Source organism: Ostrinia nubilalis, chromosome 10 (assembly GCF_963855985.1).
Source record: "Ostrinia nubilalis chromosome 10, ilOstNubi1.1, whole genome shotgun sequence".
Classification (NCBI taxonomy): domain Eukaryota; kingdom Metazoa; phylum Arthropoda; class Insecta; order Lepidoptera; family Crambidae; genus Ostrinia; species Ostrinia nubilalis.
The window spans coordinates 3,176,790-3,199,467 of NC_087097.1; the positions used below are offsets into that span (position 1 = coordinate 3,176,790).

The 22,678-nt window shown below is 37.4% G+C and overlaps 3 protein-coding genes across 3 annotated transcripts; 2 read left to right on the forward strand and 1 right to left on the reverse strand.

Annotated features, from left to right (window-relative positions):
* Positions 1-672: 672 nt before the first annotated feature.
* Positions 673-7,315, forward strand: LOC135075705 (peroxisomal membrane protein PEX14). The gene is made up of 5 exons (XM_063970161.1): positions 673-864; positions 1,362-1,625; positions 3,406-3,620; positions 6,470-6,589; positions 7,225-7,315. Exons 1-5 carry the CDS (start codon positions 814-816, stop codon positions 7,313-7,315), a joined length of 741 nt encoding a protein of 246 aa, XP_063826231.1. The 5' UTR covers positions 673-813.
* Positions 7,228-10,693, forward strand: LOC135075701 (high mobility group protein D-like). Its single transcript, XM_063970158.1, has 2 exons — positions 7,228-7,311; positions 10,038-10,693. Coding segments are annotated over exons 1-2 (252 nt in total). The 5' UTR covers positions 7,228-7,309; the 3' UTR covers positions 10,288-10,693.
* Positions 10,694-13,708: 3,015 nt separating this feature from the next.
* Positions 13,709-19,987, reverse strand: LOC135075693 (uncharacterized). The gene is made up of 7 exons (XM_063970144.1): positions 19,659-19,987; positions 18,691-18,898; positions 18,290-18,523; positions 17,914-18,128; positions 17,477-17,606; positions 16,850-16,981; positions 13,709-15,910 (listed from the first exon to the last, which is right to left on the reverse strand). The coding sequence occupies exons 1-7, from the start codon at positions 19,785-19,787 to the stop codon at positions 15,333-15,335; spliced, it is 1,626 nt and encodes a 541-aa protein (XP_063826214.1). The 5' UTR covers positions 19,788-19,987; the 3' UTR covers positions 13,709-15,332.
* Between the last annotated feature and the right edge of the window lie 2,691 nt (positions 19,988-22,678).

Genomic DNA, 22,678 nt, shown 5'->3' on the forward strand with positions numbered 1-22,678 from the left:
AAATATAAAAAAAAGTAACCTTTTTGAATAAAAAGTAACCTTCATACGGGGGGGGGGGGGGGTGCGGGTGCGGAGCGATGATTGTGTAAGGTTGTTCATGGATGGAAAATGAATACAATTGATCATCTAAATTCGAAAAGTGACCAAAAACGTTTCATGGATTTGCGTTTTATTATCGAAAAACATTCGCTAAAACTCATTTTTTTTAACAAATAATAAATCAAATTAAGTTTAAATGCACTTTTTGACATAATTTTTAAATTGTCACTATTAATATTTTTTACTGAATAACCTGTAAAGTTAATTCTACAATTTCTGAAAAATCACCTAAAAGTAACCTTTTCATTAGTGTAACCTAAAAGTAACCACAGCAGTTCAAAAGTAACCTAAAAGGTTACAAAAGTAACCTTCTGGCAACACTGTTGGTCACTTTTGACAGTTAACAATCGTTCTGAAATTTTTGACAGGAAAATAATTTATTGTAGATTAGATTTCAGAACGAATAGTAAATGGTTTTTTTTACTTTTCCAATTCACATCCCTAGCGTGTCGGTAGTCGTCTAGTCGTCAGTGGTATTATATCTGTGGTTCAATAAATAAACGTCAATGTCATTTTCCATCCCCACTTCCCCTCCCCAGTGTTCTGTCAATCGCATCCATATCTGTGGTCAATCGGCATCAAATATTGTTGGACTCATTTTTTCTTTCTTCACGCACGATTTCTAGAAATAATCAGTCTGCTGATCTAAATTATATTTAATAATATACGGTACATAATAAATATACGTTTAAATTTAAATTGTGGACACTCAAAATGAGTTCGGAAGCTGTAGTGACCGCTGGAAATGAAATTCGTGAAAATCTGGTAATTATCGAATTCTATGCCTTATTTCAACATAATTCCTTATTAACTGTATTAATCAGCGTTCTTACTAAATATGCGATTTGAATAATGTATAGAATACTCCATGAATAATTGACTAGAGTCGACAAACCTTCCTAGCCTATTAGTATTTGACCTTCGCACTTGATACTTTACGATTCTTTTTCTTTGTGTTTACTTTTAAAACAAGCTTAACCGATAATTGTAAGGTAGGCATTCCAGTAGAATGCCTTTGCATTCGAGTTTTACAGTCAGACAAGTTTACTTGGAATAATTTGAGCACAGATGAGACACATGGGTTCACAATAATTAATGTTAATAGTGCAAAAGTTAAGAAAATTCATCAATGCTTCTTTTTCTAAAATAAGACTAATGAATGTTCATAATACTTCATAATGATCTTAGCAAAGTTTATTTATTTATTTAATGCAATAAGTTTGCCAGTGTATTTCTCAATTATCAAATAATTTTGTTGCCAGGTCACAACTGCAGTTAAATTCCTCACCAATCCGAGTGTTCAACGTTGTACGATGGAGAGCAAAGAGAGGTTTCTCCGTAACAAAGGGCTAACGGACATTGAAATACAGAAAGCCATAGAAAAGTGTGCCGAACTTGTAGACATGCCGTCAATAACATCCGAACTTATGTTCTTCCATCACCCACGGAGATCCTGGTTCAGAGATAATGTGTTACCAATACTTGTCTATGGTGGGCTAGCGTTTGGATGCTACTGGTTTTATAAGGTATGTTTTTAATTATTTTATAACAGAAAACTATTCTGTGTGAAGTGGATAGCATTTTATTATTAAACTAGCAGCCGCCCGCGACTTTGTACACATGGATCCTGTTTTACCCTCTTAGAGGTGAAGTTTCGTAAAATCCGTTCTTAGTGAGCACCTACGTTCTAAAAGGAACCCCCATGCAAAATTTTACAAAAAATGTATTAAAACTTGTAGTTTCTGAGATTTCATGATGAGTGAGTGAGTCATTCAGTCAGTAAATCAGTGACCTTTTGCTTTTATTAAATTGTTAATTAAATATCTCTGACAATCACACTTGTAAGCTCTAGAAGAATCCAAGTCTCCAATGATGTTGAAACAATACTTAAAGGAATAATATTCTTTATCTATCAATAGAAAGTCAATTGTACCTTGCCACCATTGCATTTATCAATAAAACTTGTTTATAAATACATTACTAACATAAACAAGTTTTTATTTACATAACAAATGCCTAGATAAAAGAAATCAAGAGTGCTCTCAACTTTTTTAGGAATTGTTCTATTGTTTTATTGAATATAAGTTTCTACTGATACTGAAATGCTTTAAGCTAAACAAGCTGGAGTCTTATGTCATTTAAATACAGGCTATTATGCAATATAAATGTATAGGCTGATGTGCTGTTGACTGTAGCTATGACATCTGGCTAGATTTACAGATCCACTTAGATTTCTATAGAAATTACTACTGGCTCAAACATTCTGAGGATTTTTAGATTAAGTTTCATCAAAATTCATTAGGTAGTTTTTGTATAAAGCATCATATTATAGTAACAGACATCCATTCCTCTGTGAGTTGCCTTTGTTAAAGAGGTCACAGCAAATTGCTAGGTCACACAGTGTCATTTTAGTTGTACATAAAATTATTTTTTTATTTGTAAAATAGAGGTTTTGACTAATGATTTAAAACTTTGTGGCTTGAACTAGTTTATTCTTATATTGAACGACCAATATACTCCACTTAGATAAGTATGTACCTCATTAACTTGGTAACCCAGGTTATAGATAAGGTATCAGTGTAATTATCGAAATACTAGACTTCACTGATAGTATGTCTCAAAGACGACTCGTCTTTAGAAATTTTCAATACATTTTTCGTAAATATGCTCGAAGATTCGTGACACCAGATTTCTAAAATTGCATGTTCAATGCCTTTTTTTGAGTCGCGGAGGAAATTCTTTGCGCACCTTCACCACTGCCGGGGGACAGGGTGGTTTGTGGACTCCCGGCGCCCTTAAAAAGGGCGCTGCTCCATCCTGAAAAGGACGGGGTATACCCACTAAAACCGCCGCGGCGTTCCGTCATCGCCCTAGTGGGGGTTTCGCGAGTATCCGGCCGTATCCTTAGACTTCCGCGACAGCATGTTCAATGCCTGCTGTGTTTACTTTAGTTTCAATATTATATTCAATCAATTTATAATTGTTTCAATTTAGTGATGAGCACAAATATTATACTTACTACCCTACCCTTTCCATAGCGCACTGGGCTACTTAAAACTGATAAACTAGCCTTATTGTGAAAGTTCACAATCACATCTCAGCACCATAGAAGAAGTGAGAATTTAAGTAATATCTCCTCAACCCAACCAACACCCTGGTACAGTGAGCACATATAGTTCGTGACACCCTAACTGGCCGAAAAGTTGACAACACAAACTTATTGGCTACTTTGGGCGTCACGAACTATGACGCTGACTGTACTCCGATGATTTTTAGGATTTAAAAACACAATTAAAAATATTCCAGAACTGCATCCGCCAGCTACTCTTCGTCGAAGAGCCGAAGCGTAAGTCCACAGCGGAGTGCATAGACGAGTTGCGCAAGAGTCTGGACATCTTGAACGCGAGCGTGACGTCACTGCGCAACGACATGCAAGCATCCGCGCAGCAGAGCGCCATGCGCTCACAACTTGACAACATCAAGTCTGACATCGCTTCGGTTAAAGGAATATTGCTTCATAGGTACGTACCTAAATATTATACCTAAATATCATTCTAGCCCAGCTGTTGATAAAGACGAAAGTATTGTAGTGTCTTTATCAACAGCTGGGCTAGAATGCGCGCCACCTAAAATCTTATCGATGATTTTAACGATAAATGTATCGGCTTATCGTGCAATATCGATAAAATGATAAAAGTTTAGCGTGGCGCGCATCCCAGGCCTAGGTCATTTAATCGCTACTGCAAGACACCCTGTTTTATTCACCAGAGGCAAATGGTGGATTTGGACTACACTAGAGACGACTAGTGTATTGTTGTAGACAACAAAGTAAATAATTTTACACTGCGCCGTATTCATTCATAGTACAAGCTTTGCTTAGTTTGCGACCTCTAGTCCCAACTGTACGGTACTAGAAAAATGGGAAATGGCCTATTTGCTGGCCATCCCATCGGGCGTTGCTGAAGCCTGATTTTCTCATCTCATATTTCCCGCTTAGTCGTCTCTTATCTAATACTAGCTTTTGCCCGCGGCTTCACCCGCGTGAAATTTAGTTTGTCACATATCGTCATAAATTATAGCCTATACGTTATATCAATAATAATGTAAACTTTACATTATTATTGATCAAAATCCGTTCAATAGTTTTTGCGTGAAAGAGTAACAAACATCCAGACATCCAAACTTCACATTTATAATATTTGTAGGAGTAGGATTCTCTGTCGAAACCAAATGGCTTTTCGTCATATCTATTTTTATACTATTTTAAATATGGTTCGACCATGTTCTTTGTACCAAAAAAGGCCATACTTATTTTTATGCTTTCAAATGCTATGGAACCTAAAAAGATATAATTATCTCGTGTTGCGGTTACGACATAATGTTTTTTACTGCGACAAAAGTATAGAAAATCCATTGTAATGAAACAATGACCCCCAATTTTCTAGTTATATTCGTTCCTACTTCGAAAAATATTGTAAAACAAACTTGTGTCATTCAATTCTAATACTTATTTGTACGTAAATTACTTTTACATGTTGCAAGCTGAATATTATTATGAAAGGGTCTTCAGGGTTAAACCATTTAAGAATTGATAGTTAACTGGGAATCCACAAAAACGTTAGTACAGTAGTACACATTTAATAAGGCGCGTCGTGAATCTTCGGCCACGCAGACAAGGACAAAATTTTTCCGATTATGTTCCCCGTCGCACTTGCGCAAGCCCCGCCCATTTCATAATTACACTGCAGGCCAATTGTAACGGAATTACGGGGAATAAAATATTTATCTTTTTGCCAAAAAAAGTTAAATAGAGTATTTAAATAAATAAATAGACTTCTTAAAAAACTAATTATAAATACACTTGTGGTACCCGTCGTTGTTCCCGATTTCCATAACACAAGTGCTTTTGCTACATACTTTGGGATCGATCGGAGCAATGTACGCGTCTAATATGTATTTATTTATTTACTAGCTTTTGCCCGCGGTTTCACCCGCGTGAGATTTAGTTTGTCATAGATCGTCATAAATTATAGCCTATATTATGTTATAAACAATAATACTGTAAAGTTTCATCAAAATCCGTTCAGTAATTTTTGCGTGAAAGAGTAACAAACATCCAGACATCCAAACTTTCGCAAATTTTATAATATTAGTAGGATTATTTTTGTGGGATGTATTTAATCCATAATTTAGAAATGTTAATATTTGCATAAATAAATATTTGAATTTCCGAATGTGAGAAGAGTGAATGCTGAATCTATGAATGAATTGTGAATGTGTAGATGTATGGAGATTGGAGGCTCACAAAAATAAAACACTTTTTTTTGCCACTAAGTGTACTTTTGTCTGCAACGCGTCTACGCACTCTAGAGTATGGCGGCTGACTAACATGTGTCACAGCGCGCGCAAACATGACGCGGCGACGGACCAATACCGGCACAGGAAGAAGACGCGCCGTGCGTGGAGTATCCCGATTGGTCAATAGCATTTCCCGCGTTACTTAAATTCGTCTTCTGCGCAGGTACATCGGTGAGCCTTATTAATTGTGTACTACTGTACCGTTTTTGTCTCGTTGATAAAATTCATCATTTTCAAAACTTTCATAACTTTTTAAAAAAAATAAAACCGACTTCAAATGCGTGAACACAAATAATACCTATTCAACAAAAAAATAATCGTTCAAATTGGTTCATAATCGGCGGAGATATTGCGTATAAAAAAGTTCATCCCCAATTTTCCACCCTTGGGGGTTGTTTTTTTTATTATTAAATTTAAATGGGACCACCCTTGAGGTATTACCTATACGCCTAAAAAAGATTTGTTCAAATCGCTTCATAATTGGCGGAGTTATCGCGTAACAAACATAGAAAAAAAACATACGGGTCGAATTGAGAACCTCCTCCTTTTTTTGAAGTCGGTTGAAAAGAAAACATGAGTGTATTTTTAATTACTGCCTGAGGTATTGGAACGGCACGGGAGCGTGTTTTTGAGGCGTCAATCGTCATCGAGACTTCAGATGTGCTTTAGATTTGTAATCTCGTTACCTCATAATACATAATTAAAATTTCTGCTCGACCGGTAATCGAACCCGGGACCACTCGGCATATTAGTCCGTTTCGAACCACTACACCAAACGGGCCGACTCGAAACAGGGACCTCTCGGCATAATATCAATGTCAATATGCTCAGTTACGAGCTAGATCTATAGTAAGGGGATTTTTAAGACCTTTGTATGTGCAAGAAGACGAGTTTTTATAAAAACTCCCACCTCTCGTCCATGAATATCTATTAGCAACTTGTATACGCCGAATTTACTTAGCTGTAAGTTTCCCTAAAAAAAATAAAACAATCAAAAATTTCCATCCACTAGAAACCAGTTCCCCTCTCTGAACACGCGTCCCGATCCGCCGTCCATACCGGCGTGGCAGCGGCAGTCCGAAGAGGCCACCTCTACAGAAGCCGCGCCCGAAGAGAAGAAGAAACCTCACAGGTAACACCATTGATGTATCGATACTTTTATACAGTATCGTCGTCAAGTATCGATATACTTACTTGGTATATCAATTAAAAGTATCGATACTTACGAGTACGTGTCTATTCTTGGAAAACTAACAACAAGTATTGGTATTCTTTATTAATAAGTAGCCACGATAGCCCAACGGTGCAGTGGTCGGACTGGCCGACTCGAGATCCGAGGAACGCGGGTTCGAATCCCACCGCCGCTCGACTATTGTGGTGAGCTCGTAACACAAGCTTATTTAGCTTAACGCGAGAGGCTAACGGGACTATTAGTAATTTGTGCAATACAAATTGCTAATAATCTTTAAAAAAAAAGTAAGAGTTTATGAAAATAATCTTGCCGAGCAGATAGAATTTCGTCCAATGATCCCAAGCTACCCATCCTTATCACTCGCGCGTTAATTGCTGTCGCGACTATGTGACGGGCGGCCGCAATGAGTGTGCGATTGCGACAGCAATATAATTACGCGCGAGAAATAAGGACGGGTAGCTTGGGGTCATTGATCGAAATTGTATGTGCTCGGCGACCGGACTTTACTTGGTATCGTAGAAAAATATCCAGTATGTACTTGTATTTTACTCGTATCGTTTCATCCTTACTCACAGGAGCCGCAGCCAGCGCTCCGAGTCAGGATCTAATTCCAGCGAGGGTGAACAGGCCACCAAAAACAGCGACAGCAGTTTGGAGATCATGTGAGTCTACAGTTACAAAGTTAAAAGCTCCACGAACACTGGTTGAAAATGACATTTCCGTTTAAATTTAAACTACAGTGAATTATCAGAGGGATCCACAGGAGAACCAAATGACGACATAGCCCGCAGAATTGCTAAAATCAAGTAGCAGTGGGCGGGGCACATAGCTCGCAGAACTGATGGCCGATGGAGTAGAAAAGTTCTCGAATGGCGACCACGGGTCAGAAGACGTAGAGTGGGCAGACCCCCCACTAAGTGGACCGACGATCTGGTGAAGGTCGTTGTGAAAATCCTTGGGGGAGGCCTTTGTCCAGCAGTGGACGTCGTTTGGCTGAAACGAACGAACGATAATGAATTAGTGATCTACTCCAGAACCTTGCTGCCCCATCGGCAATCAGTTCTGCGTACTATGCCCTGCCCATTGCCACTTCAGCTTGCTAATCCGTCGGGCTATGACAGCCTCTTAAGTTCGTTTACGTTATAGTGATCAATACGAGTTTAACTTTTTGTAATAAGATGGCAAAGTCCAAGGACAGACAAACACTTGACAACTCTTAGTTAAGAATTAAGTTACTAATAATCACAACCGATCTGACGCACAGTTTTTGCTACTGAAACGTAGGAAGCTAAAGCCCGGTCTGTGAGCACGTAGAATTTTGTCCAATGACCCCTAGCTACCCATCCTTATCGCTCGCGCGTAATTATATTGCTGTCGCGACTGTGCGACTGGCACCCGCAGTGAGTGTGCGAGCGCGATAGCAACATAATTACGCGCGAGCGATAAGGATGGGTAGCTAGGGGTCGTTGGACAAAATTCTACGTGCTCACGGACCAGACTATAGTAACGTATAATTTTTCTTTTCACAGTACATGAAGAGTACCGCGTGGTACCGACCGCGATCGCCTAATACTTGTGTAGTGGTGTGTCATGACAGTTTTAGTGTTGATGTAGTGCAAATAGTATACTTTGTGTTAACATAAGTAATAGTAATTACCCTAGGTTTTTGCATCCATATAACATTTGGGTATTTGACACCATTTGGGTAGAAATAATTCTAGGTTGTCTGGAATACATCGTTTTATGGCGATAAGAGCGCCTAAATTGTGCCGTATCTTTTGTATATTTTTTCTCTTTCTTCCTTGTGTTGTGTGGTGTACAATAAAGTGTGTTCTATTGATCTTTAATTCCACAACTTTTCTTAAATACAACATTATTCTGGAATAAAATCAACTGTTTTAGATTTTTAGTTGCTTTGAAATTAATAAAGACTTGTCAATACAAATAGTGACGTCATCTGCCCCACAAAATCTATAGGAACCTCGCATTTGAACAGCTCATAAATACGTCAATTGGTTGATGGTGTCATATACCCATAAACTGTTTTCACATTAGGCCGTCAGAAGCGCGATAGCAGCTTTTGTATAATGTGAAGGCATTCGCTGTCATATAATACGAAATTATCGGCAGCGCATCTGCTAAATTCGCCTAAGCCTAGGCGCAAACCACCGACTTTTAGTTGGCCGATAGTTGGGCCCGATTCTAATTTGTATGAAGAATCGGCCGATACCAAATCTGTGTAATGTGCGCACTTTCATACATCTCCATACTGATCAACAGCCTGACCCAACTATCGGCTAACTAAAAATCGGTGGTCTGCGCCTAGCCTAAATCTGAAAGCGCACTTATGGGCCCTACGCTAAAACACGCTTGCGTACGCTCGCGCGAGTTTTCGCGTACGCCCTATAACATTTTTTTGTATTATTATCTGAACGAATGTGTTCACATGGCAATCATAAAATGTACAATTATTTAGCAAAAATTGATTGACATATGAATTCATCTATATTTTAATTGAGGGACAATCGTTCTTCTGAAATTGCATTAATGTGAATGTCTCTAATTATACATTATCATTTTAATTAACGTCAAAGAAACTGCTTATTTTTGCATGCATTGCATAATATCTCATCATCTAAGTCCGACTCGAATGCACGTGAAAAGAATGTAATTTTTTATAATATTTATTTTAAAAGTTCAAAAAATATTATGTGTTCTAAAGGCAATTATGTATATAATTTATAACGTATAAAATGTGTATAGATTTATTTATTTTTATATGTAACATTTTATAATTATTTATATTGTTTAGTGATATCTCTCTCTTTGACGTTACTACTAAAGATATAAAATGCAAAAACGTTATTTCTGTTTTTGGGATGTTGAGTAAACTAAAAAACAGAATACCATTTGCGATTAAAATATAACTATACTATAAACATAGCATGTGAAAAATTACATGTATTTTGACTTCAAATTAAAACCAATGTGTAAATGTAACTTCTCTCCTTCTTCATACAGGGTGTCCCATAAACAATGGATAACCTTACAAGTCTTACAACATCGATTACCCTCCTAACAGTTATTTTTGTATGCATAATAATATAATGGCTTCCATTTTGAATATTATTACACATAACTTGACTATTTTTTATGGTATTGTGATCAACTACACTCGCTTAGTATAAACAAATGACTTATACCTATCTGTTTTATATTCTGACATTATTATCGTATAAATTGTGTATTTTAATTTTTCAGTAACCTTTGCAAGTTTCAACAAAAAATCAAAATATTACATTATAATTAAACTCCTACTCTAACTTTAATTAATATTCTTTTGGTGTGAGTATCTTTACCAATATTATTTCAATGTTTTTGTCTTCAGGGAAAAAATTAACCTAACAAAACCAAAGCGCCCAATGTCAGCTTATATGCTTTGGTTAGAGTCTGCAAGGCAACAAATAAAAGCCGATAATCCTGGCTTAAAAGTGACCGAAATCGCTCGGAAAGGAGGAGAAATTTGGAGAGCAATGGAAGACAAAAGTGTTTGGGAGGAAAAAGCGGCGCAGGCCAAGGCTCAGTACGAAAAACATTTAGAGGATTATAATAATTATAAAACTGATGGAGGGTGGTGATCGAGGCGCAAAATGACATATGATCTTCCTGCGCATAAGGAGAAAGAAATACATTTTCTACCACCCTGCGAGATATGCGCCCGTATTCACAAACATTACTTTGAGGTCTCACAGTGCGCGTGGACGCACAGGGTGACACACGAACCAATCACAGATTGAACGCTGTGTGTTCGATTTGCTGCTTCACTTCACGCAAGCATCGTTTGTGGATACGGGCGATGGTCATATTGTAGTGGCACGGCCATGACATTTAAGAAATTTTGATCGCAGTCAGAAAATGGTACAGTCAGCATGAAATTCGTCGTGACACCCAATGGCCAAAAAGTGGACAACACAACGTGACACAACCTTATTATTAGTTGTAACAAAGACGTGTTGCGAATTTTTTGTCTACTTTGAGTGTCGCGAACTACACTCAGCGGCACGGAATTTGGCCCAAGCCTAAACACCCAGATATGAGGCTAAATAGGTGTTGTATACCTAAGTTTCGCGTGACATGTTAACAGAACATTTGTTTTTGTTAATTTAAGAGTTCTCTAGAAAACGTAAGTCGCACTTCGCGAAGGTATCGGAAAAGTTCTGGTCCTCGAGCTGGTCTTCGAGTATGCAGGTTATGATCCTCCATCCTTCTTCTTATTGTGTGCTCACTGACATTCACTGGGCTTGCAGTTTGTAAACGCTGGCGTATCTCAAACGTAGTGAGAACCCGATTTCTTGATATTCCAGGCACGATAATCGGGTCATCGCGCGCTGACATACACCTTAATTCCCCACTTCTTGGTCTTCTTGTGTAAAAGGCGGTCTGTTCATGCTTTTTTAACGTGTATCTCAAGTTTGTACGCCATAAATTGAAAGTTTCAGCCATCTCCCGCTGCATACGCGCTTGACTTCTAAGCAACACTATTTGAGTAACTTGAGCTGGAGTAATGGGCATTATTCTCAAATTATGGAACCGAGAATAACTCTAAGATTAATTTAATAACAAAAAACAAAACGCCAAACCCTTACAACATTTAATATCGAATTTAAACTTACCCGTACTTTTACGCTCCAACAACGAAATGCGTTGCTAGAGTCAAATAAGTTAAACAGACGCATTTTTTTATGAATCTAGCCTCTTAAAATAACAAAAACAAATGTTCTGTTAACATGTCACACGAAACTTAGGTATACAACACCTATTTGGCCTCATATCTGGTTGTTTAGGCTTGGGCCAAATTCCGTGCCGCTGAGTGTATTTGACGCTGACTATTTATTTACAAATGGCTCAGTAAACCATAGAAAGAACTTTTTTTTTTCGACTTTTTGATGAAAAACACTACATATTTATATTTAAAAAAATAATTTTGCCACAGCTCACATGTGAGAAATTAAAACCCACGCCTTTCGCTTGGCGGGCTCTGAATTTTAAACGTATCAAGTTATTTGAAATCCAGGCGAGATGTGATTTTAGGAAACATCATATTGATAAATTATGCGTGTGACGTAACACAAATACAGTGTAAACTCTTTATAACAGGGGTGGCGAACTTGATTAGACATAGAACCTACTGTTTAGGTACTAACGAAACCCTGTGCTATCTACCACTTACATTTACTTCTTAAATATTTTAATGAAACAGCATAGTTTTACAGTACACAATCATGTAGTATTTATTGCCTTGCCACGATCGACTGGACTAATAGTCGAATCGACCGGTTGGCCACCCCTGCTTTATAACGTTACTAATTTTTTTATAACTTTATTCAATATAACGACAAACCCCTTGGAACGTCGTTTCTTGACTTTGTTGGTTTACCTTGTTTTTTATCCCCTTTACCGTGTCACTCCATTTAACGACCACTCTTTAAAACGTCTAAATTTGCTCGATCTCTTGAATGTCGTTATATGTATAATTTACACTGTAGTTGTATAGATCTCACCGTATAATCAGTAATTGCTAAGCATTTTTATAATAATTATTATATTAACTATGTTATTTGATACGAAAACTCTTCTAACGAAAATCATTTATTAATTTATCTATGTTTATTGCGTTATAAACATACATAAATTAATAAATAATTTGATGATGATGATTCTTTTTGACGTGTTTGGTTATATGATTTTTCGCAAAGTGGACTTACATTTTTGCCTTCCGTATTATGTTAATAATTATTCACTGTATATTATGTGCACGAGGCTGTATGTTAGCCCTTCATTAACATTTTAAAATACATTTCGTGTTGCGACGTAATATACCAAATAGTCTTAGTGCAATAGTAACAATTAATATTGTAAATAATTTCGTTTTTGAAAGCATCCGATGCTTTTTTTCTTTGTTAAGACGATTTATTACTAATAATTTAAAAAAAAAATGTTTTTATTTGCACGGTTTGGAAAGTCCTGCCTAAAGTAAAAAAGCATCGTTTGTCCATTTATCATTTATTTGTAATCATGGTTTAATGTCATTGTTCCTTTATTGTTTATAAAGTAAGTAGTTTTGGTTTTTCTTTTGTTATTTCTAATTGTTTGCCATTCGGTGTAAGATTTTATGATAATTTTAATTTTCTTCACTTGTAACATATTTTTTCTTGATGTAAAATTGGATGGTACATTGGTTGTAATTACCTGCTATTTTAGTATAAAAGATGTGAGTTGTATGATCGCGTATAGAGTTGAAAATTACCTGGAAAGTTTCCTTTTTGAAGGAAAGTTTTCTGAAAGATAGGTACCTGAAAGTTTCCAATTTAGGAAGTTTTAAATTGTTTTTTTTTTTCACAATTTCTATTTTTTTTAAACAACTATCGATAGGTTTCGTCCATCTGATGAATAAAACGTCATTAAATGTTTTCCTATTACTAATAGAATGTATTATTGGCTGGAAAAAGTATTTTCCTTTTCGTTGTATGGAATGATACAAAGTAAAATTATCGTTTTGGAAAATTACTTAAATTACCGTAATTTGGTACATTTCAGGAATGTTTCCGGAAAGTTACCTTGAAAACTTATTTTCTTACCAAAACGAAACAACATTCCGTAATTTTCAACTCTAATCGGGTACAACATTCCAAAGTTATAATGATATATTATCGTGATAATAAACCAATGAAAATATATTCGTTATTTTTTTAATCTGTAAGTACTTGGTAAAAAGCAAGACATACCTACAAGAAGAGACAAGTGGCAACGGCATTATTTATAACCAGCAGTAAACTGACATTAGCCTGACTGATGATTAAATACTACGGTGGGGCTATGCATCCCTCAATGATTTTCAGCAAGTATGTTATTTTAACCGTGCTTTCATATTGCTATTATGCGCGCCCATACTTCGATATTAGTGTTCGCGCTTCTGTTCGATTAATTTCCCGCATAGTGTACCTGCGCCATAAGAACAAAGTGGGCCGGCATAGGGAGGTCTGAAATAAAAGTCAGAAATGTAATATGTACGACTTTACTATAAAAATACATCACAAGGTATATATTGAGCTTAATAATTGAAAGTCCTGTATTAATGATAGAACACACGTTTAACAGTTTTCAGTTGAGATCAACAAGTTAAATATTAGAGACTATACTAATTCATTGGTTGTTCCATTACATTTTCAAAATTGTGAGACACCTAAAGATTTTGACGGTTTTTATAAAGTTGGTCAAGCCAAGGTATAGGCGAAGTGTAACAATGAATATTGCACGTACATGAATCTGGGTTAACAATAAGCCCACCGACTTTTAGTCGGCCGCCGATAGTTGGGCCCGATTTTAATTTGTATGAAGAATTTTCATTAAACGCCCGACCCAAACCAAAGAAAATATTTACTCTGACGAGAAGAATGGCGACTCCATAGAAAAGAAAATCCACGGTGTTGCCTACAAAGTCGACACGGCCTGACCCAAACTATCGGCCAACTAAAAGCCGGTGGTCTGCGCCTAGGCTAAACAGAATAAAAAACATAATTATAAAAAAAATATATAATCTCTTTGAAAAGACATAAGCCGCGGCTGCATTTTACAAGTGCAAATAAAGATGAATTCACATTTATTTGATCCGTCAATAATATTCCATCATGCCGTCACCGTCATTCACTGCCATCTCGCTTTGCGTGAGAGGGATGGCAACATTCGAAACTTCGGATATTTTGAGTAACCCCGCTAAAGTCTAGAAGTCATTTTAAATTGGTGTACTATTTAAATGCAACCAAAAAAAACTTCAAGGATACCGAGGAATACTTCTAAACTTAAAATAACAAAAAGAACTGGAACTAAAAATTTAAGAATACAAAATACGTAATAACGAAAAAGGCAGTCTACGTCCCCAGACCATGCCAGCGTGCGGAAAGATTGCAACATTTAGTAAGAAGATCACATTTAGATTCTTATGGCACATTCAATTTAACATTTATATGGAATGTCGATATAAATTATGCCTCGTTAGATTCGCGCTGGCAAATTGTTAAGTGCAAGAGAAAATTAAATGTGCGTTACATCAATAATAATTAGATGTGAGACATTATTATCATTTTTTCATACATGAATACTGAGTTCAATAACATCACATCTAGTTATTTTTATTCATGGTTGTGTGTTATTTAAAGATATCCTCATTCACAGAAAGAGGTGAATAGAAAAACATAAAATACATAAAGAAATTTGTAGGTACAAAATTCTATTTACATTACTAAAGCACAGTACAGTTTTGAAGACTGGGGAAATGTCACATTGACAACAATTATAAATATCCACAAAAATATTACATTGATAAATAACATTTTTATTTCCTTTTTTTGTGGAGCACATTTTGCTGACTATTACTTGAAAAATTAATTGCTAACAATTTTATGAGTTATGACTATATCTGTAATTAAATGTTTCTGATTATATTGAATATGATAATTTATATTTAACAAAATATGCTCCTTATATCAAATGATATCTTACATTTCAAATAAGACTAAACAACTTGCCACGTCACCGACAGTCTTCAAACTTTGCATGCGTTTTGTTCCTTCACATCCCCGGGTAACTCCAGGTTAAACTAACTCCTATAACAACGCCTTCGCATTTAAACCAAGCTCTTTCCCACATTATCACATTTCCCTCCGAGCATTTTCTTCGCTTTGGTGAGTTCATCCAAGAAGCACCTGCCTTTCTCCGTCCGCATGATGGTTTTCTTCGGGAGGAGATTCTTCGACAGATGCGATATGAGTTTCTGCCAGTCTTTCAGCAGGAAGAATACTTTTCCGTGTTTCGTTTCGATGGGTACGGTCCCGGTTGAGTATTCGAAGAAGACGTTGGAAACGTCTTTGGGGCACCGGGACGTTTTGAACGCTTTGACCATGGAAAGGAGTAGGACGTCGACATCCTTGTGCGCTCCGATGGGTTTTTCGTAGATGTTGTTGTACAGGTTTTTCTCTTCGGCCGGTCCGACGATGTATAGGACGTGGGTGCTAAGCTGGATTGCTTCCTCGGCCCAGATATAGGGGTCGCCGTGGCTGGTCGCAGCGATGTCTCCGTCGAACATCACGTCGAAACCGTATTCCGACTTGAGGTAGGCCACGAACGTTGCCACGCATTCCGCGTGAAGGCGGCTGGCCGGCGAGTATATCACGAGCACTTTCGTTGGAGCCGGGATTTCGTTGTCTGCGGTCAAGGATTACTGATCAGTAACGTAAAATACAGGGCCGGTCTACCATATGGCATTGGCCCCGTGAATTTAAGGGGCCCCCAGCTAAGTCAAGTCAAAATAAAAAATACGACGATAATGCGAAAGAGGTGAGCCCCTAAGTAGTATTAGCCCAGGGCCCCCTAAACTCACCCTTGTTCTACCAAAGGTGCGACTCACTTTTGTTCCCACAAATAAAATTGAAAAGTGATACTCAAAATACCCATACTTGGAAACTATAGTACAGAGGGTTGAGTGTGAGTTTACATCATACTAACGAGCGCGTTAAAAAAATATATGAAGATTTTAGTTCTTGAAAGTTTCCGCTAGAGGCGCTGTACAATCCGTCATACATTGAATGTCACTTTTTTATGCAGTCGACATCGAATGCGTTTGACGTAAACTCACACTAAAGTCTGTTCGCCGAGAGTTGATAAATATTATGAAATGTCTTGCAATAGCGACTATCGCTTAATTATCGCATTCTGTATGGCGGGCGTCGTTTGTCACAAGTCACAACGCGCACTGAGTACCATGGTGCGAGCCACGCAGCTGTCGTCAAGCGCCCCGGCCGGCGGGCGGCGGCGGCCACAGCGTGACCACTTTTAGTAGATTTCAACTTTTTTGGTAGATTTGAGGCAAAGAGAACGATGATTTAGTAGTGCGAAATCGTTTAGTAGATTTTGGTAGATAATTGGTATTTTTAGAACATTGTTATAAATGATAGTCCAAAATTAAATTGTAACCGAGCCGAGAATCCAGGCCAAAAAATCTACCAACTTTTTCATTATATCGACAAAAATAATTAGCGGGCCGCAATTTATAATGAGTTCAGAACCTCTGATATTCAATTTTTTTTATCAACTCTCGGTGAACAGACTTTACCACTGCAAGAACTATGATAAAAGTGAACGTACCTAACGCCATCTTGTAGTCCTTGCACCAGAAGCGGCGGATGAACCGCAGCGCTATGTAGTACCCGAATAGGGTCGCCACCACCAGCGCCGTCACGCTCGCTATGCAGATGTTCAGGGTCTTCTGCTCGTGAGCTGTAATGATGAAAAATATTTAATAAATCATTTATACTAAAGCCTGGTCCGTGAGCACGTAGAATTTTGTCCAATGACTCCTAGCTACCCATCCTTATCGCTCGCGCGTAATTATATTGCAGTCGCGACTGTGCGACTGGCACCCGCAGTGAGTGTGCGAGCGCGATAGCAACATAATTACGCGCGAGCGATAAGGATGGGTAGCTAGGGGTCGTTGGACAAAATTCTACGTGCTCACGGACCAGACTATAGTATAGTAAATAAATAAAGACCTTAGAGGCCCAAGTAAACAGCGAGACGACCCAGGACCGAGCCCCCTGGAGAAAACATATTTCTAAACAATTTAAAATAACACAGGTTTTGAAGAAAAATAATCCATGTAATAAACATACAGATATCATACAAAAAAAATCCATCACATAACTGTCTACTTTAAACAATACACAAAAAATTTTGAGGCATATTACGTGTGAACCCAAAATCATGAATACTCACTTATTGCAATCTTAGGACTCGCCACCACCGTACATTTGTTCTCTGAATAAGAACATTGGCTATGCAGGGGTGTGACTACGAAGTAATAATAGCCGGTCTGACCCAGAAAGTAGTAGTTGTATGTAACTTCCTGTAAATAAATTGAGTTTTTGATATTATTTTAACACTACTGTGAAAATGTTTGTTTACGTAAAAAGTTTATGTTTATTTATGAACTTAGGATGGGTTATACCATCTTAGTATAACGTTAAAAGTCTGTGAAACCATACAAAAATTACCTTATAGGTTTAATTAAGTAGGTTATAGTTACGGTTTAAATATAATGCAACTCAGCCTAAAAAAAACTTTTGTAGTGAAATTTTTTACAAATTTGGTTTAAAGTTAGTAAAAATATACACAAACATGGTGAGAACAACACAAAATTAGTAAATGCTTACCTGGGTGTTGTTTTTCAAAGTAAGCGTTGTTTGCTTGACCAGCTCATCGCTGCAGTCAGATACAGGCGTGCCCTTCATACAGCCCTTTCTAACTTCGATCTTGTACCCTAATATCTGAAGCTGAGCTGGCGGTGGCATTATATGGAGCCTTAGATCGCTTGGCAAGATCTCTATGTACAGGAACGGTTTCCATTCATTCTCACTTATAAAAGGACCTAGAAATTGACAGAGTGGGTAAGTTATTTATTTATCATAAGATAACAACTTGATTTAAGATAAAATTTATTGTTTTCGAGGAATTTCAGAGAAATTCAATCAATGTATTTATTTGTGCATGGATTAATTTACAGTAGTTTGATAAATGAGCGAAACTCACTTAGCATCTGCATGTTCGGAATATTGAAGTAGTATTGGCCCCTACTGACTGATTTGTCACTTGTAGCCTCGAAATCAAGAATGTGGCTTGTGTTATTATAGTCTCCATCCGTGTGAGACCAGTAACAATCATAGTAGAGAATGGAGCGGTCGTCGATGGTGACATCGTTCGATAATACAATGTTACGGCAATGGCGGTTTTGGAAAGTCGTCGGTTGGAAACGGAACTTCATTTCTGTAAATGAGAAAATGTGTTTAAATAATTCTCCCAAATTTCAATTTTTACATTGTAATAACACGAGTAGGTAGTGATTATGATGAAGGTGCTCAACTGTTTATCGACATACGAAAGATAAGACAATAAATTGATTACTAAAAAAGTTAAAATATTTTCAAGCTTACCTTTCCATTTAATGTTGGTAAACGTAATGTTAAGTACTGTGAAGTTAAATGATGTGTATTGTGTCAAAATATACGGTTTGAGACTGACTCCACCGATATTCCCATTGGGTTTTATCGGCCCAAAATCCATGTTCTTGCATTCCGGGCTCTCCGAGGAGAAATGCTCAACCGTACAGACATCTCTTTCAGTCCGTTGCTGGTCTGCCAACTGTAGCCGTAAATTATAAAAAGTATTTGAACATAATAATAAATACTATGACACTAATAGTTACAAATTTTTGGCAATAGGGAATTTTTTTTTTTTTTTTTTTTTTTTTTTTTTTTTTTTTTTTTTAAAAAGATTATTAGTAATTTGTTATTACACAAATTACTAATATTCCCGTTAGCCCCTCGTACTAAGCTAAATATGCTTGTGTCACGAGTGAGCTCACCACAATAGTCGAGCGGCGGCGGGGACCGAACCCGCGTTCCCCGGATCACGAGTCGGCCAGTCCGACCCCTTCACCGTTCGGCTATCGTGGCTTTATATGCATGGTTTGTTTATTAGTACATATCACATATCAGTAGCCTTGGCATTATCAAATCAATCTGTGCTTTTCTTTAACAAAAATGTCAAAATTCTATTTATACACAATTTATTAACTTTTGGAATCGATGCATATTCCTTATTTAATTGTATTATTCATTACTATTATTATATTAACAATAATAATGTAGGTTGTTTTTGAACTTAAATTCCAATGATAACACTTAAGGAAAATAAATCAATAACATTAGATTCAGAGCTATATTATTATGGTATACCAAGTGTGTTATCAATGCATTATATTTATCGTCTTTCAGGGAATTCGTTCCAATAGAATTGAAAAACAACACGTAATGCTACAAAAATCAATAAGTTTGACGTAGCTAGAAAAGTGAAAACACTCGAGCAAAATAAAGCTTCATTACTTCGGCAACTCACATACCTGTGTGCTGCAGCTTAAACTCTGGGTCTTCTTATCTTTACACAGTTCTGCATATCCTTTCTGGTGCGCGGAAACATATTGAATCAAACTTATCAAAATGAAAGCATAACAAAAACCCGATCGCGACATGTTGATAGACTTCCTACGACTGATTACGAGTAGGAGGGGCTAACTATCATCCTACTGCATTTCCACACTAAAAATACATGTTTATTTCGATGACTAGCATTTATAAACATAAAAGGTGAACAGAAAAATTAACAAAATGATCTACTACGCTGAAAAACACTTCACAGCAAAATTTAAAATATGGCTGACTGACAGTTACTTTTTTTAGACAGACAGCATATAGATGACCCACGCTGAACTGTCCCGCCAAACTCAATGACAGGGGGGCGCTACCATCGTTCAACTATATGGTTTCCAACATGGCAAAAATCTGAACCAGCGATCCGGTATTGACGGTGGCGCCCCACTGTCAATGTCATCGACAGGACAGTCCAGTATTTTGGAACTATATCAGTGTTGCCGCATAATGTGGCATAAGTCACTCGACGGTGGAAATTGTCATCTGTGGTGGAAATGGGGTCCAAGAAGGGTCCAAGCATAGAGCAAAGTAATACATACAAGGTGCATCACTGAACCTAGTTGGATCTTTAACCCAAGGTTTACGTGAAAGCTGTCTCTCATGTTCTGTCTTTTTCGTTGTGAGACCTACCTACGTATTCGCCTCATCTTTCGTTGCGCGTCTGAATTTCGAAATCCTTTCATCCGAACTCCATGAAAGGATCAACAATGAACAACACAGGCGGTTGTACGCCTATGCGCGCCTCTGTGGTCTACAATCTCTAGAGCTTGAGGCATTTGAGGTCCCGAGTTCGATTTATAGTGGAGGTAGATTTTCTGTTCGGTTTTATTGTTGTTCTAAATCCGCCTGGCTAGCTACTACCATTGTACCTACTTGTAAGTCTTGTCAAGATAATAACAACAATGTTAACAGCATTATAATATTGTATTCTGGGCGTTCGGCAGTTAGAGGTCAGATAGCCAGTGCCCCGATTGCGCTAAATATTTTCAACTACAACGCGACTAGACGAGGAACGAAAATTACAAATTCGTGTCGCTTTGACAGCTAGTTCAAACGAAAACAAAACGCAACTGCTTCTTTTTCTTTGTGTAAAAGCTGAAAGAAAGCTACTTTTTCTCAAACGCCTTCACGAACATTTGCTGTGTTTTAGTGAAAAAAAAAAAGGTTTTCGGACTTATAATGGAAAGTGATTAAATTCGTTGTTTTGTCTTTGTTTGCGCGTGAATTTTACCGCGATACCGAATTTGCACCTCAGCTGGAATGAAAAACGAAGCGCAACTGGAGTAGAAGCGCCCATGAATTGGAGACGTTTAAAAATTAGCGCAATCGGGGCTCAGTGCCCCGATAGAAACGATTATAAAAAATAAAGTGGGACTTCTTGGCGGGAATCTGAAGCGTCATGTTAGCGGTTTTGTTTTATTTCCTCAAATTCGTGTTTGGGCGACTATTAATGTGTAATAATGGTGGATTATTAACCATTAAGTGTTCGTGAACGTGCATGAGTGTGGGCGAGTGAAGCAAAACAGTGCATCGTGATTCTTCTGGTTCTCTCAAGTTGTCCATAGGAGGTCTTTCAGTAAAGCACCACAATTTTACTGAGACTCAAAGGGTGGGAAGGGGTATCATCAATCATCCTTAATCATTATTATCATTATAAAAAAAAAATTAAAAAATTAAAATTGATCTCATTTTGTATAGCCTGACCAGCAGGGCTAAGATGCGCGCCGTGATAAACTGCTATCGCGGCGTTATATCGATTTTGACGTCACTATATCGTTTTATCTACCGGCGCTAACATGGCACCCCGAAAATTATCATGTCATCTGTCAAAATGTGATAGTGATAGATTTGTTTTTTTTTTTGTGATAAACCTGGCAAGCCCTAACATGAAGCGCTAACTATAGTTCCAAAATACTGGACTGTCCTGTCGATGACATTGACAGTGGGGCGCCACTGTCAATACCGGATCGCTGGTTCAGATTTTTGCCATGTTGGAAACCATATAGTTGAACGATGGTAGCGCCCCCCTGTCATTGAGTTTGGCGGGACAGTTCAGCGTGGGTCATCTATATATCATATTTTGACATCACGATAGGATAGGATGTGGTGTTTTTATCGTCCTCGATCCTTGCCCACGATAGCAAGACGATAGGAGATTAACTTTTTTGCAAGCTACTTTAACTCTATTTATTTATCATTTATAATGGTAAATGACATTTTACGACTAATTTGAGGCTAGTAAAATTCAAAGAAAGGAATCTAGCACCTTTGTGATACTTTTACTTCTAGGTGGAGATTGAGTTCTAGTTCAAGAGTTTATCAGTGTGAGGCGAATCTTGCGACAGTTTATAATCGCTAGCTGCAAAATCTTAGTGCTCCCACAGTCCCACCCACATATTAATTATTACATTACCTACCTTGTAAAATAACCATTACTTACCTACTTAGGTAGGCAGTCAACAGTACATCAGACAATACATATTAAGTTGCAAATGTCGTGAGATACCCCACAGTGTTTAGCTTGATTTAAGTACCTACTGTCATCTGTACATAATCTTATAAAATTATTGAAAATGGGGCGGAATGTGGTGACCGAGCTTCTTGTGTCTACATCAAACAGTGGCAAGGTCATTGTCAGAAATTAGCATTGGGTGGGATGTGTAATCAAACTTGCTATAATAACAATGAGAATAAATGAATTTTACTAATTTTATAACTTGATGGTGATACCATACATACATTCCACATTACTATCAATCTAATTCCTCCATGTGGTCTTTTTTAAGGGCTTTAATGTGACAGGATGATAATCTTGTACAATTTATTCCATTATAATAAATTCATCATCATCTCAGCCATAGGACGTCCACTGCTGAACTTAGGCCTCCCCCAATGCTTTCCATGTTGCCCGATGGGGCAGCAAGGTTCTGGG